General features: G+C 48.6%; 1 protein-coding gene across 2 annotated transcripts in view; it reads right to left on the reverse strand.

The window, feature by feature from the left end:
• RBPJ (recombination signal binding protein for immunoglobulin kappa J region) overlaps positions 1-17,663 on the reverse strand; it is an 89,743-nt gene that overhangs the window by 9,452 nt on the left and 62,628 nt on the right. For both annotated transcript variants that reach the window (XM_077279940.1, XM_077279941.1), the window contains 7 exons: positions 12,932-13,097; positions 11,364-11,538; positions 10,641-10,778; positions 10,217-10,329; positions 7,746-7,886; positions 5,850-6,005; positions 1,416-1,519 (listed from right to left, as the gene is read on the reverse strand). In XM_077279940.1, coding sequence (XP_077136055.1) covers positions 1,416-1,519; positions 5,850-6,005; positions 7,746-7,886; positions 10,217-10,329; positions 10,641-10,778; positions 11,364-11,538; positions 12,932-13,097 — 993 coding nt within the window. The remainder of the gene's footprint in view (positions 1-1,415; positions 1,520-5,849; positions 6,006-7,745; positions 7,887-10,216; positions 10,330-10,640; positions 10,779-11,363; positions 11,539-12,931; positions 13,098-17,663) is intronic.

Genomic DNA, 17,663 nt, shown 5'->3' on the forward strand with positions numbered 1-17,663 from the left:
ATAGCAGGAATCATCATATAATACAAATGTATATACTGGTATAGGATATGTTAAGGGAAGAGCGTGAGCTGTCTAAATGGGGAGGAGGGGGTTGGTAATGCTGGGGGTTGTTGCTGGGAAAAATCAAAAATGCCTGTATTGTTGTGATATTATACTTACTAAAAACCTCTTTTTTTTTTTTTTTTTACTTAAGTAAGTTTAATTTTGATCATATCTGACCACAAGATGTTATCTCATGCCTCCTCTTGATCATCCAGATGTTCATGGGTGAACTTCAAAAGGGACTGGACATGGGCTGGCATGAGCAGGGGGAACTTGCGGTGCTCTGCAGAATTTTAATCCATGACGGCATAGCGTGTTACTAACGGTAATGTTTTAAACAGTGGTCCTAGCGCTCTTCAGGTCACTGACTAAGTCCTCCTGTGTAGTTTTGGGCTGATTCCGGACCCTGCTCAGAATCATCCTGACCCCACAAGGCGAGATCTTGCATGGAGCCCCAGAGAAAGATTGACAGACATCTTGTGTTTCTTCCATTGCACCAACAGTTGTTGCCGTCTAACCAAGCTGCTTTCCTGTTGTCCTGAAACCCATCCTAGCCTTGTGCAGGTCTACAATTTTGTCCCTGTTGTCCTTAGACTGCTCTTTGGTCTTGGCCATGGTGGCGAGGTTGGAGTGTGATGGATTGAGTGTGTGGACAGGTGTCTTTTATAAAAAGGTTAAAGTTCAAACAAATGCACTTCTTCAAGCAAAACTAACAGGTCTGTGAGATCCAGAATTTTTGCTGGTTGGTAGGTGATCAAATACTTATTTCATGTCATAAAATGCAACTTTATTATTTAAAAAACACAATGTGATTTTCTGTATTTTCTTAAGAATCGGTCTCAGTTGAACTACACCTACAAGAAAAATTACAGACCTCTCCATTCTTTGTAGGTGGGAAAAGTTGCAAAATCGGCAGAGTATCAAATACTTATATTCTGCATTGTACGTTCTTCCCGCCCTGCCTCCGGCGAGATCAGTGTGTTCATCACTTGCTGCTAAAATCTAATTTGTTACAAATTGTTCCAATCTCATCAGAAACTAAACAAAAGGACGGTTCATTGTCAGGGGAAACAGGGTTTTTTTTTTTGTGTCAAAAATTCCACAATATACTCAACAGTATTAAACATGACCCTGATTTGCCAAGGCAGACAAGTAAATAAAGGACATCCAAGCGAGATGCCAGTGAAATTAAAGAAGTGGGTTATTTTCACCCACTAAAGCCTGCACCCCAAGTGCAAACCAGCGTGGGGGCCTGGAAAGAGTTGCAGGTGCATCCCATGATCCTTCTTAGTGGTTTGGAAAAGAAACATTTGAATAAAAACAAAAATATACAAAAACAGCACAGTGATGCATGAAATAAAAGGAACACTTACCTATACATAGTCTCTGCCTCCACATCCCCAAACCAAACTCTCAAATTTGGTGTAAAGTTCTGACCTGTTAACTCCAACATCGCTACATCTCCCCCTCCGTTCAGCTGGAAAATATGGACAGAAAGATGTAATTCTTCATTCATTGCAGATAGGCAGCACAAATAAACGACTAAACTCTAATAAGTACAGATTGATGCATTTCTCATGTGTCAGGCTTCTTTCACACTTGCGTCGTTTGGCATCCGTCACTTTGGGAAAAAAAAAACGGATAGTGCAAATGTGCTCGCAGGATGCGTTTTTTTCCCATAGACTTGTATTAGCGACAGATCGCGACGGATGGCCACACATCGCGTCCGTCGTGCAACGGGTCCGTCGCGTTTTGGCAGACAGTCATCACAAAAAAAGTTCAAGGGAACGTTTTCTACAGCGCATGCGCGGCCGGAACTCCGCCTCCTCCCCGGGACATAGAATGGGCAGCGGACGCGTTGAAAAACTGCATCCGCTGCCCACATTGTGCACACATTTCACAATTTGCGTCGGTACGGCGGCCCGACGCTTAGCGACGGACCCGTACTGACGCAAGTGTGAAAGTAGCCACAGCTTTGCAGTGTAGGTTGGGGTACAGTACGGGTTCATTCAGACGTCTGTGCAAATCACTCTGATCTCGGACCACAATTGTGCATCTCCTTCCCAGAGCAGCCAGCTTCATGTATTTCTATGAGGCCGTCACACTCTGATGGGGAGACCGCCACACTCTGATGGGGAGACCGCGGCCACTCCGTGCATTGTGGGCCTAGATCGAACACATTTGCACAGGCGTCTGAATGAGCGTTTAATGATAGTTCTGTTGTGCTGCTGAAAGCAAAGATAAAACACCTAAAAATTAAAACGATGGGTACTCTGTCACAAATCAAAAGCACCCATGAAAAGAGGCAAGTTTGTAATATATCTCATCAGAGAAGTCTGCTTCTTTCTCCTGAACGGATCTCGCCCTCAATTCCTGGGCAAAATCCGTGTACAGTGAAGACAGACGCTTCCATTGAGATCGGAGATGGCAGTCACTGCTGATGAGATTCTATGTAGATAAGAGGGGCAGGGGCTGTCTATAGCTCCCCAGACTAGTCATTCCTCTTTCCATGTTATCATGCCCCTTGAGGGCGTGATCATTTATATGAGCGGCGTCTTCACCACTTATGCAAATCTAGCGCATGCGTGCCACTCATTCTGGTCGCATCACTGAAGCTGGAATGAGCATGTCCGGAGGTTTAGAAGATAGCTTCTGGTCTTGCGCCTCTGAAGTCGGGAAATGGACACCCAGCTTCAGTGATGCTCCCAGAATGAGTGGTGCGCATGCGCAGATTAGCATGAGTTTGCGGTGACGCCGGTCGTGCAAATGATGTAATCGAGCCCACAGGGGCGTGATAACATGGAAAGGGGGCTGACTAGTCTGGGGAAACTAACACCGGGTGACTGAATCATTCAGACATTAAAATTATCACTCGGCAGCACGCAGTCCTTGTAAACAGGAGGAGATGTGCTGATAACAGCGATTCACTACACACCCAAAACCATTGGATTAAAATATGTGCCTTCAATGTGGCATCCTACTGAACTTCATAAAGAAAAAAGAACAAAAAAGTCATATTATGTATAGCGATAGCCATATTTCTATGTCTCAAACAGTTTCTCACAGACTTGAATCTAAAATAAAAAGCATATTGTGGATTTAATTGTAACACTTCTCCGCCATTGTCAAAAGTAATAAATGATAAAAAGCCGGCTGTGTTCTACAGATGACACTTCTCCCGCAGGGCTACTGTCAGGCGCCGGCTGTGTTCTACAGATGACACTTCTCCCGCAGGGCTACTGTCAGGTGTCGGCTGTGTTCTACAGATGACACTTCTCCTGCAGGGCTGTCAGGTGCCGGCTGTGTCCTACAGATGACACTTCTCCTGCAGGGCTACTGTCAGCTGCCGGCTGTGTCCTACAGATGACACTTCTCCTGCAGGGCTACTGTCAGGTGTCGGCTGTGTTCTACAGATGACACTTCTCCTGCATGGCTACTGTCAGGTGCCGGTTGTGTCCTACAGATGACACTTCTCCCGCAGGGCTACTGTCAGGCACCAGCTGTGTTCTACAGATGACACTTCTCCCGCAGGGCTACTGTCAGGTGCCGACTGTGTTCCACAGATGACACTTCTCCTGCAGGGCTGTCAGGTGCCGGCTGTGTCCTACAGATGACACTTCTCCTGCAGGGCTACTGTCAGGTGTCGGCTGTGTTCTACAGATGACACTTCTCCTGCATGGCTACTGTCAGGTGCCGGTTGTGTCCTACAGATGACACTTCTCCCGCAGGGCTACTGTCAGGCACCAGCTGTGTTCTACAGATGACACTTCTCCCGCAGGGCTACTGTCAGGTGCCGGCTGTGTTCTACAGATGACACTTCTCCCGCAGGGCTACTGTCAGGTGTCGGCTGTGTTCTACAGATGACACTTCTCCTGCAGGGCTGTCAGGTGCCGGCTGTGTCCTACAGATGACACTTCTCCTGCAGGGCTACTGTCAGCTGCCGGCTGTGTCCTACAGATGACACTTCTCCTGCATGGCTACTGTCAGGTGCCGGTTGTGTCCTACAGATGACACTTCTCCCGCAGGGCTACTGTCAGGTGCCGGCTGTGTTCTACAGATGACACTTCTCCCGCAGGGCTACTGTCAGGTGTCGGCTGTGTTCTACAGATGACACTTCTCCTGCAGGGCTGTCAGGTGCCGGCTGTGTCCTACAGATGACACTTCTCCTGCAGGGCTACTGTCAGCTGCCGGCTGTGTCCTACAGATGACACTTCTCCTGCAGGGCTACTGTCAGGTGTCGGCTGTGTTCTACAGATGACACTTCTCCTGCAGGGCTACTGTCAGGTGTCGGCTGTGTTCTACAGATGACACTTCTCCTGCAGGGCTGTCAGGTGCCGGCTGTGTCCTACAGATGACACTTCTCCTGCATGGCTACTGTCAGGTGCCGGTTGTGTCCTACAGATGACACTTCTCCCGCAGGGCTACTGTCAGGTGCCGGCTGTGTTCTACAGATGACACTTCTCCCGCAGGGCTACTGTCAGGTGTCGGCTGTGTTCTACAGATGACACTTCTCCTGCAGGGCTGTCAGGTGCCGGCTGTGTCCTACAGATGACACTTCTCCTGCAGGGCTACTGTCAGCTGCCGGCTGTGTCCTACAGATGACACTTCTCCTGCAGGGCTACTGTCAGGTGTCGGCTGTGTTCTACAGATGACACTTCTCCTGCAGGGCTGTCAGGTGCCGGCTGTGTCCTACAGATGACACTTCTCCTGCAGGGCTACTGTCAGGTGTCGGCTGTGTTCTACAGATGACACTTCTCCTGCATGGCTACTGTCAGGTGCCGGTTGTGTCCTACAGATGACACTTCTCCCGCAGGGCTACTGTCAGGCACCAGCTGTGTTCTACAGATGACACTTCTCCCGCAGGGCTACTGTCAGGTACCGGCTGTGTTCTACAGATGACACTTCTCCCGCAGGACTACTGTCAGGTGCCGACTGTGTTCCACAGATGACACTTCTCCTGCAGGGCTGTCAGGTGCCGGCTGTGTCCTACAGATGACACTTCTCCTGCAGGGCTACTGTCAGGTGCCGGCTGTGTTCTACAGATGACACTTCTCCCGCAGGACTACTGTCAGGTGCCGACTGTGTTCCACAGATGACACTTCTCCTGCAGGGCTGTCAGGTGCCGGCTGTGTCCTACAGATGACACTTCTCCTGCAGGACTACCGTCAGGTGCCAGCTGTGTTCTACAGATGACACTTCTCCTGCAGGACTACGGTCAGGGGCCGGCTGTGTTCTACAGATGACACTTCTCCTGCAGGACTACTGTCAGGTGCCGGCTGTGTTCTACAGATGACACTTCTCCTGTAGGGCTACTGTCAGGTGCCGGCTGTGTTCTACAGATGACACTTCTCCTGCAGGACTACTGTCAGGTGCCGGCTGTGTTCTACAGATGACACTTCTCCTGTAGGGCTACTGTCAGGTGCCGGCTGTGTTCTACAGATGACACTTCTCCTGTAGGGCTACTGTCAGGTGCCGGCTGTGTTCTACAGATGACACTTCTCCTGTAGGGCTACTGTCAGGTGCCGGCTGTGTTCTACACATGACACTTCTCCCGCAGGACTACTGTCAGGTGCCGACTGTGTTCCACAGATGACACTTCTCCTGCAGGGCTGTCAGGTGCCGGCTGTGTTCTACAGATGACACTTCTCCTGCAGGGCTACTGTCAGGTGCGGATGGGTTATTTTCTATCCCAGCTTATCCCTGACAAGTGACTGTCATTGCTAATGGCGTCACTGGAGCACACACCCTATAAACATTTGGAGGTCTTAACGCAGTATCCTTCAACTGCAGACTCGGCAAGGCCTTACCTGAAGACTTTCCACGACAGGCACAGGGGTCACAGGTGCGTGTACGGGTCCCATACCTTCATAGAACGTGTATTCTGCCTTATCTGTGCTAATGATTGTCCATGAAGCGCCATCATTAATCATCTCTTTGTTTGGCTCTTTGGGGCATGGAGTGGCCTTTTGTTTGGGGGGAAAGAAACAAAATGCTAAAATGGTGGAGAGTCATAAGGTGAAAACAAGACATGGCATCGTCTAGATCCTCGGTCCATGGTAGGGGACCTGACAGGTACCGTGCTGATGAGAAATTGGTGAAATTGCACATCACTGCAAACGGACACGGATGAATTTTCTGCAAAAACATTACAGACTGTGTGTATGTAGATCAGATCTGCAGAGAAGGGTCATGGCTTTATCTTGTGTGGGACATGCAGAAAGGTTTGTCAAAGAGTAGAGATGAGCGAACGTGATCATATAAGGTGTTATCTGATCATGCTCGGGTGTTATTCGAGTATCTTTGGCGTGCTCGATAATATGTTCGAGTCCCCGCGGCTGCATGTCTCATGGCTGTTAGATAGACAACACATGCAGGGAATCCCTAACAAAGAGGCAATCATTCCTGCATGTGTTGTAACTGTCTAACAGAGGCGAATCATGCAGCCGCGAGGACTTGAACATATTTGAGCACGGCGAAGATAATGCCCGCACACTCAGATTACACCCGCACACACAGATTACACCTTATCTGAGTACATTCGCTCATCACTAATAAAAGGAGGTTACCGAAAGCTTAAAAAAAAAAAAAAAAAAATCCACGCTCACTTTGGCGACTCCCAGATGCTGCTGCAGTGATGACATCGATCCACCGCATAAAGGGGTACACAACCTACAGTCTGGGGGCCACACGTGGCCTGCTATGCAATACTGTGCCACTCAATCTGTACTCAGAAATGCTTGCTTGTGTGGCTGTTTGTTATGGAAACTACATGCAAAGAATAAGATGGGTAGCACATAGCCCTCTGTGTCCCCCCCATAAAGTTTTAGAAGAATGGGGTCCCATGACACCTCCAGAAAAATGTAAATGGTGAGCTGTGCTTGTGGCGCTGTACATTGTAGTTTGCAGCATATAAGTTTACAATGGGGAGAGCCACATACATGCATGGCCTTCCCTTATCCCATGTGCTCGCTGGGGGTAAAGATGTCCTTCATCATGGCAGAAGTGCAGATCCCACTGTCTCTGCTACAGTCTGACATCTCAGGCATATAATGTCAATATGCTACAAATGTCTCAGACGGCGATACCCATCCACGCTATTGTGTGTGTGACTTAACATGACAATGGGGCCCTTGGACCAGAAAAGGTTGTGCACCTCTGTGCTACAGTCAGTTATTTGCTGCGGAGATCCCCTATGGATGGACGTCATCACTGCAGCGGCTGGAGAATCAGAGTATTTTGGTAAAAATAAAAATGTTTACTTCCCCATCATTTCATTTAAAGTATAAATGTTTAGCCTTTACCAAATTTTACTTTTACACCCTGAAAAAAAAAAAAAGGTTTTTTTTTTTATGGAAAATTGTTTTGTTTTTTTTTTAGAAGGACAAGAGAAAAAAAAAAAAAAACAATGGCACAAGAAACTCAGAAAAAAACTGCATATAATGTATTGAAAAAAAAAAAAAAAAAAAACTTAGTAGGGAAATTTAAATATTGGCTTACTAGGTACACTGTCCCATGGTACAGACAATGCACAGCGCCAACACTAGAAGAATCTCATAGGAAAAAAAAAAGAAAATCGGGAAACTGCGTGCTGAAGGCCTCCGGACATTATTACCAGTCTTTAGCTTGGGTTGTGCACTCCTCTATTAGCAGTATAGGGCAGATATAAGTAAAGTGCTGGGAGGGATCACAAGGCAAGCACTCACTTGAAACTGAATGATTCGTTCCTGAGAAAGGCACAAGTACATTCTCTCCGTGTCCTTCAGGTAGAACGCACATTTGTGGAGCTGAGAAACGGGATCATCTGCGTCTAACAAGGCCGTCTGTTTATCCACCTTCCTGATAATCTGCACAGAACAGAAGACATACGTAGTAATAAAGGAAGGGTGCCTCAGTGTCGTCATGAGGGCCACGTTATAGGTTTATACATATTGGTTTCGGGGTGAGGCAGACTTCAAACATCCGACATGTACAGATTACAGCCCCTGTGAGCCAAACTCAACTGCTTCAATATATGCCTACAATGCTGTGGAGGCCGGAGTCCAGCGGCCATGTTAGGACTATGAATGTAGGATTTGTGAAACAAGCCTTGGTCATTCAGAACAGCTCAAAGCCACGGTGGCTGGTTGCCTGTGTTGTCAGGTAGGCATTAGTGATGGGCGAGTAGGATTGTCGCTCGAGTGATCTCGGAGTGTTCGGATGTGCGCGGAGATTTAGTTTCCCTCGTCTCAGCTGCATGATTTGCGACTTGTAGACAGGCCGAATACATGTGGGAATTCCCTAACAAACGGGCAACCCCCACATGTATTCAATCTGTCTAGCAGTCGCAAATCATGCAGCTGAGGCAACGAAAACAATCTCCGAGCACTAATAAATACTCGAAGATCACCCGAGCAACGAGTATACTTGCTCATCACTAGTAGCCATATAATTTTGAAGAATCACAGCCTTTTCAGTGCCAAAACTGTAAAATACAGTGCTTTGCGAAAGTATTCGGCTCCCTGGAACTTTTCAACCTGTTCCCACATATCATGCTTCAAAGATACCAAATGTAAATTTTTGGTGAAGAATCAACAAGTGGAACACAATTGTGAAGTTGAACAAAATTTATTGGTTATTTTAAATTTTTGTGGAAATTCAAAAACTGAAAAGTGGGGCGTGCAATATTATTCGGCCCCTTTAATTTAATACTTTTTTGCGCCACCTTTTGCTGCTATTACAGCTGCAAGTCTCTTGGGGTATGTCTCTATCAGTTTTGTACATCGAGAGACAAATTCTTGCCCATTCTTCCTTGGCAAACAGCTCGAGCTCAGTGAGGTTTGATGGAGATCGTTTGTGAACAGCAGTTTTCAGCTCTTTCCACAGATTCCCGATTGGATTGAGGTCTGGACTTGGCCATTCTAACACCTGGATACGTTTATTTGTGAACCATTCCATTGTAGATTTTGCTTTATCTTTGGGATCATTGTCTTGTTGGAAGACAAATCTCCGTCCCAGTCTCAGGTCTTTTGCAGACTCCAACAGGTTTTCTTCAAGAATGGTCCTGTATTTAGCTCCATCCATCTTCCCATCAATTTTAACCATCTTCCCTGTCCCTGCTGAAGAAAAGCAGGCCCAAACCATGACACTGCCACCACCATGTTTGACAGTGGGGATGGTGTGTTCAGGGTGATGAGCTGTGTGGCCTTTACGCCATATCATACATATCGTTTGGCATTGTTGCCAAAAAGTTTGATTTTGGTTTAATCTGACCAGAGCACCTTCTTCCACATGTTTGGTGTGTCTCCCAGGTGGCTTGTTGCAAACTTTAAACAACACTTTTTATGGATATCTTTGAGAAACGGCTTTCTTCTTGCCACTCTTCAATAAAGGCCAGATTTGTGCAGTGTACGACTGACTGTTGTCCTACGGACATACTGTCCCACCTCAGCTGTAGATCTCTGCAGTTCATCCAGAGTGATCATGGGCCTCTTGGCTGCATCTCTGATCAGTCTTCTCCTTGTCTGAGATGAACGCTTAGAGGGATGGCCGGGTCTTGGTAGATTTGTAGTGGTATGATACTCCTTCCATTTCAATATGATCGCTTGCACAATGCTCCTTGGGATGTTTAAAGTTTTGGAAATCATTTTGTATCCAAATCCAGCTTTAAACTTCTCCACAACAGTATCACGGACCTGCCTGCTGTGTTCCTTGGTCTTCATGATGCTCTCTGTGCTTCAAACAGAACCCTGAGACTATCACAGAGCAGGTGCATTTATACGGAGACTTGATTACACACAGGTGGATTATATTTATCATCATTAGGCATTTAGGACAACATTGGATCATTCAGAGATCCACAATGAACTTCTGGAGTGAGTTTGCTGCACTGAAAGTAAAGGGGCAGAATAATATTGCATGCCCCACTTTTCAGATTTCGAATTTCCACAAAAATTTAAAATAACCAATACATTTCGTTCAACTTCACAATTGTGTTCCACTTGTTGATTCTTCACCAAAAATTTACATTTGGTATCTTTAGGTTTGAAGCATGATACTGTATGTGGGAAAAGGTTGAAAAGTTCCAGGGGGTCGAATACTTTCTCAAGGCACCGTGGCTGTTCTGAAAAATGCAGTGGTGCTGACAAGACTGTCACATGGAAGGTGTTAATGTCTGCAGTAATTGAGGACTACTTACCAGCCTAGGGAGTGCCATGCCAGTAACCGAACATACAAGCTTTACTGTCTGGCCATAATGAATGTAACCATCCCGCACGGTGAATTCCTCTCCTTCCGACTCTTCATCGTCCACTGGAGAAATCAGACAGAAATATTACCGGCCTGACCATTGTGACATGTACGTTATCTGTAGGTATGACTAGATATTCTTCCTGTGGATCATCAGTTTCTAAATTATTTTACTACATTTCAAGCCGGAGAAGCCGCGTCCCTCCATGTGCACACAGTGATCCAGACAATGCTAGCAAAGCTCAGGCCCGCACGTTACACGGTGGGTGACCTGTACCTGCAGCACAGTCCCTGGAGCTGTACTAGTCCTGAAGTGGTCATCCATTGTCTGCTGTAATTACCTATATAAAGCCTCATACAATACTGGTACTCACAGAGATGGATGTAAAACGCTCCCCACTGCTGCGAACTGGCATGGAAGTTTCCACCTTCGACGTGCAAATATCTTGTACTGACCGTCTGTGATCGCAGCCGGTTGAATAGTGCCACTTTTGTCCCTGATGCAATACACACTGCGGGAGAGAGCGGGACTTAGAAAATACAACATCAACCATGAAATATTATACCCCATAGAAGAGCTAGCAAATTCCTCATCACAGAACAAAATCACTAAATACCAGGCTTATCCCCCAGAGGTGAGGATTTCAGGTCATGCAAGAAAAACATGGAGAAAAAAAAAAAATCACTGCCGATAAACTAGGGCTTTATTACAGGGAACCAGACTGCCCAAACCAGCAGCACAATCAGACACTGCGGCATCATCTCACCCACTTGCTGCAGCAGTTTTCTGCACGGTTGGGTGGTCAAGAGCACCAACTGAGCCGGAGAAACTTATAGCAGTCACTTCATTGTGAGGGTAAAAGGGTCCCGTAGGGCTAACCCCACTTATTACGGTGATGAAATCTCCTACTGTTGTATCATCCCTTCATAAGACGGGCAGACCGAAAGATCATCAGAAGATGCAATACAAAAACTTCCATTAAGCCTTAAACCCCAGGCCCTCAGAAGCTAAGGCGGCAATACTAGAAATATTCGGGACTGTGCTTCGCTGGGTGAGGCCGATGGTGGAGACAGGAGGGCGAGCCGCTCGCACTTACAGTCGGCATTTTTTAGTGACTGCTTCTTCTTCGATGGCTTAGAGATGACCTTGATACGTTTGCTGAGGAACACGCCAATGTCGTCACTATTTCCATAAAACATTTTCACTGATAACATGAAGTGCTTTCTCTTGTCAGAGTCCGATATGTACAGGGTTTTGGCAGTGCAATAGTTCTAGAGGGAGAAATCAGAAAATTCTGTATTAAAAAAAATAAATAAAAGTAGACTGCAATATGTTCTCCAGTCCAAGCCAACATTTCGCATCCTTTACGCGAGTGCTCCCAACTAATCCTGACAGCTTTGTCCCTTCATCTTTGGGAAGTTGATGGCACCCCAGGTTTCTTTTACAGGACCGACTACTCAAGTCCTCCTCCATCCCTGTGTATTTGGCTCATCAGAAAATTATTTTAGATAACTGCCCCCCCTGACCAATATTCACCCACCGGAGGGCCGCATGCCACTGCAATGTGAAAGGCTCGGATGGTTGTCTCCCACAGTGCTCAACTGGTGGCTCCACAGATCCCATCATTACGTGACGGTTTCTTACCGTTGGGGAATCACTGGAGTTGTAGGTTTGGAAAAGCCGGAGAGCCGCAGGTTGGGAAACAACGCTACAGCACAAGAGAGGGTCATCCGAAGCCAGAAAGCGCTTGTGAATATATCGGAAGGCTCTCCTAATATTTTACATAAAGGATGGTGGCGCTGACTATAGGACGACCTGCTGCTGCTCCACACTTCTCCATCTTAGTAAGATCTTGGAAAACATTGGAGAAGTTTTCGTCTTTAAGAGTATGTGCACACGTCAGGATTTCTTCAGGATTTTTTTGCGTTTTTTTTGCGGATTTCCCCAATAAAAACGCTATAATACCGCATAAAAAACGCATACATTATGCATCCTATCATTTAGAATGCATTACGCATTTTTTGTGCAAATGTTCCGGAAAAAGAAGTAACATGTTCATTATTTTTGCGGATTTCCCATTAAATTGGAGTGTCAGGGAAAAAACGCGAAAATTCCGCATAAAATCCGCAAAAAAAAAAAAAAAGGCACAAAAAACGCGCAAAAAAAAAATGCATGCGGATTTCTCGCAGAAATGTCCGGATTTTGTCAGGAAAATTTCTGCAAGAAATCCTGACGTGTGCACATACCCTTACTCTGTTGGTCTGGAAATAGATTAGTAATCTGATAACTGTGGTCCCCCCCCACACCGTCAGTCTCAGAGGGGTAAAAGAAAGCATGCTTTACTCACCCTCCCCAAGTCCGGTGCAGAGTCTCCACTGCTGCTCCCAGTGCCTGCAGCGCTGCAGACAATTATTGAGCTCAGCAGCTTGAAGAGTCACCTGGGGCAAAGTGACTGAGCTACTGATTGCCACCAGCGCTGCAGACGTGACATAAGCGCCATGGACATCAAATGACGCTGAGAGCAGCGGTGTGAGACTTGGCGCTGGACCTGGGGAGGAGGAATAAAGCTTTAAAAAAAATAAATAAATAAATAAATTAACGAACTGCAGCCAAGAGACGGTCTTTTTAAGGCAAGCTTGGGTCGTGGACTATTACAACACCCACCTTTCCTTCCAGGTTGAGCTGCTGCATTTCTTGCTCACTGTTCCCGATGCCAATGAAGGCACAAGGCTGAGACTCCTGCTCCGAGCAGCCGTCTCGTTCCATCTGATCCTTCTTTTTCTTCCATCCACTTCCCATAAGATAGACACAAGGGGGAGGGCAAAAAAACCTGCAAGAGGTTAAATGGTAGACTCGTATTAATCGTTCCGCCACATCCAATCTTTGGTACCAGATGGATTTTACACTCAATATTCTAGAAACGCTCAGTGTAAACCTCTGCAGGGGGCTCACAGAGGCTCAAAACCCCGGCTTTCCAAAATAATATAAAATATAAAGAAAGCTGGACAAAAAAAAATATTTGTTTTTGGCAAGCACCCCAAGTCTAAACCCGAAGCGCCCCACCTCTAAGAGGAAGGATCAGATCTCTAAACATTTGGCTCATCTTTGGTCTGTGTGTTCCAGAAAATAAAAAACAGGCTACATTTCAGGTAGAACGTCTCCTAGGTTGTCACAACTAGAGGAAAAAGACCATTCTGAAGCCCACTTATTCTTGAGGGGGAAGAAATAAGTCGTGGCCCCACAATGCTTGATTACACTCAGAAAAAGATTACTGATCTGGTGAGCACATGACCACTAGGTGGCGCACTTGTTTCATTAACCATAAGGAAACTTTATTCTGATGAGAAACATGGCTCTAGAAATACTGGAAACAAGAGGAGCGGGTGACACACTGGCCATTACCACCGGGCAGTGACCATGACCCTCAGCAGGTGACCCACTGGCCATTACCACCGGGCAGTGACCATGACCCTCAGCAGGTGACCCACTGACCATTACGACCGGGCAGTGACCATGACCCTCAGCAGGTGACCCACTGGCCATTACCACCGGGCAGTGACCATGACCCTCAGCAGGTGACCCACTGGCCATTACCACCGGGCAGTGACCATGACCCTCAGCAGGTGACCCACTGGCCATTACCACCGGGCAGTGACCATGACCCTCAGCAGGTGACCCACTGGCCATTACCACCGGGCAGTGACCATGACCCTCAGCAGGTGACCCACTGGCCATTACCACCGGGCAGTGACCATGACCCTCAGCAGGTGACCCACAGGCCATTACCGGGCAGTGACCATGACCCTCAGCAGGTGACCCACTGACCATTAGCACAGGGCAGTGACCATAATCCTGAGGTGACCCACAGGCCATTACCAGGCAGTGACAATACCCCTGAGCAGGTGACACGGGCCATTACCGGGCAGTGACCATAATCCTGAGAAGGTGACATACGGGTCATTACAAGGCAGTGACAATATCCCTGGAGCAGGCGACATACGAGCCATTACTGGGCAGTGACCATAATCCTGAGCAGGATACACACCGACCATTACCGGGCAGTGACCATAAGCATGAGCAGGTGACACATGGGTCATTACCAGGTAGTGACCATAACCCTGAGCAGGTTACACACGGGCCATTACCGGGCAGTGACCATAGTCCTGAGCAGGATACACACGGGCCATTACCAGGCAGTGACCATAGTCCTGAGCAGGATACACACGGGCCATTACCGGGCAGTGACCATAGTCCTGAGCAGGTTACACACGGGCCATTACCAGGCAGTGACCATAGTCCTGAGCAGGATACACACGGGCCATTACCAGGCAGTGACCATAGTCCTGAGCAGGTTACACACGGGCCATTACCAGGCAGTGACCATAGTCCTGAGCAGGATACACACGGGCCATTACCAGGCAGTGACCATAGTCCTGAGCAGGTTACACACGGGCCATTACCAGGCAGTGACCATAGTCCTGAGCAGGTTACACACGGGCCATTACCGGGCAGTGACCATAATCCTGAGCAGGTTACACACGGGCCATTACCGGGCAGTGACCATAGTCCTGAGCAGGTTACACACGGGCCATTACCGGGCAGTGACCATAGTCCTGAGCAGGTTACACACGGGCCATTACCGGGTAGTGACCATAGTCCTGAGCAGGATACACACGGGCCATTACAAGGCAGTGACCTTAGTCCTGAGCAGGTTACACACGGGCCATTACCAGGCAGTGACCATAGTCCTGAGCAGGTTACACACGGGCCATTACCGGGTAGTGACTATAATCCTGAGCAGGTTACACACGGGCCATTACAAGGCAGTGACCATAGTCCTGAACAGGATACACACGGGCCATTACCAGGCAGTGACCATAGTCCTGAGCAGGATACACACGGGCCATTACCAGGCAGTGACCATAGTCCTGAGCAGGATACACACGGGCCATTACCAGGCAGTGACCATAGTCCTGAGCAGGATACACACGGGCCATTACCAGGCAGTGACCATAGTCCTGAGCAGGATACACACGGGCCATTACCAGGCAGTGACCATAGTCCTGAGCAGGATACACACGGGCCATTACCAGGTAGTGTGACCATAGTCCTGAGCAGGATACACACGGGCCATTACCAGGCAGTGACTACACCTCTGAGCAGGTTACACACGGGCCATTACAAGGCAGTGACCATAGTCCTGAGCAGGATACACACGGGCCATTACCAGGCAGTGACCATAGTCCTGAGCAGGATACACACGGGCCATTACCAGGCAGTGACCATAGTCCTGAGCAGGTTACACACGGGCCATTACAAGGCAGTGACCATAGTCCTGAGCAGGTTACACACGGGCCATTACCGGGCAGTGACTACACCTCTGAGCAGGTTACACACGGGCCATTACCAGGCAGTGACCATAGTCCTGAGCAGGATACACACGGGCCATTACCAGGCAGTGACCATAGTCCTGAGCAGGTTACACACGGGCCATTACAAGGCAGTGACCATAGTCCTGAGCAGGTTACACACAGGCCATTACAAGGCAGTGACCATAGTCCTGAGCAGGATACACGCGGGCCATTACCAGGCAGTGACCATAGTCCTGAGCAGGATACACACGGGCCATTACCAGGTAGTGTGACCATAGTCCTGAGCAGGATACACACGGGCCATTACCGGGCAGTGACTACACCTCTGAGCAGGTTACACACGGGCCATTACCAGGCAGTGACCATAGTCCTGAGCAGGATACACACGGGCCATTACCAGGCAGTGACCATAGTCCTGAGCAGGTTACACACGGGCCATTACAAGGCAGTGACCATAGTCCTGAGCAGGTTACACACGGGCCATTACCGGGCAGTGACTGCACCTCTGAGCAGGTTACACACGGGCCATTACAAGGCAGTGACCATAGTCCTGAGCAGGATACACACGGGCCATTACCGGGCAGTGACTGCACCTCTGAGCAGGTTACACACGGGCCATTACCAGGCAGTGACCATAGTCCTGAGCAGGATACACACGGGCCATTACCAGGCAGTGACCATAGTCCTGAGCAGGTTACACACGGGCCATTACCAGGCAGTGACCATAGTCCTGAGCAGGTTACACACGGGCCATTACCAGGCAGTGACCATAGTCCTGAGCAGGTTACACACGGGCCATTACCAGGCAGTGACCATAGTCCTGAGCAGGTTACACACGGGCCATTACCAGGCAGTGACCATAGTCCTGAGCAGGATACACACGGGCCATTACCAGGCAGTGACCATAGTCCTGAGCAGGTTACACACGGGCCATTACCAGGCAGTGACCATAGTCCTGAGCAGGATACACACAGGCCATTACCGGGCAGTGACCATAATCCTGAGCAGGCGACATACGGGACATTACCGGAGAGTGACTATAACCCCGAGCAGGTTACACGCGGGCCATTACCGGGCAGTGACAAAACCCCTGAGCAGGTTACACAAGGGCCATTACCGGGCAGTGACCATAGTCCTGAGCAGGATACACACGGGCCATTACCAGGTAGTGACCATAGTCCTGAGCAGGTTACACACGGGCCATTACCAGGCAGTGACCATAGTCCTGAGCAGGTTACACACGGGCCATTACCGGGTAGTGACCATAGTCCTGAGCAGGTTACACACGGGCCATTACCAGGCAGTGACCATAGTCCTGAGCAGGTTACACACGGGCCATTACCAGGCAGTGACCATAGTCCTGAGCAGGTTACACACGGGCCATTACCAGGCAGTGACCATAGTCCTGAGCAGGATACACACGGGCCATTACCAGGCAGTGACCATAGTCCTGAGCAGGTTACACACGGGCCATTACCAGGCAGTGACCATAGTCCTGAGCAGGATACACACAGGCCATTACCGGGCAGTGACCATAATCCTGAGCAGGCGACATACGGGACATTACCGGAGAGTGACTATAACCCCGAGCAGGTTACACGCGGGCCATTACCGGGCAGTGACAAAACCCCTGAGCAGGTTACACAAGGGCCATTACCGGGCAGTGACCATAGTCCTGAGCAGGATACACACGGGCCATTACCAGGTAGTGACCATAGTCCTGAGCAGGTTACACACGGGCCATTACCAGGTAGTGACCATAATCCTGAGCAGGATACACACGGGCCATTACCGGGCAGTGACCATAGTCCTGAGCAGGATACACACGGGCCATTACCAGGTAGTGACCATAGTCCTGAGCAGGTTACACACGGGCCATTACCAGGTAGTGACCATAGTCCTGAGCAGGTTACACACGGGCCATTACCAGGTAGTGACCATAGTCCTGAGCAGGATACACACGGGCCATTACAAGGCAGTGACCATAGTCCTGAGCAGGATACACACGGGCCACTACCAGGCAG

This window comes from Ranitomeya variabilis, chromosome 1 (assembly GCF_051348905.1).
Source record: "Ranitomeya variabilis isolate aRanVar5 chromosome 1, aRanVar5.hap1, whole genome shotgun sequence".
NCBI lineage: Eukaryota > Metazoa > Chordata > Amphibia > Anura > Dendrobatidae > Ranitomeya > Ranitomeya variabilis.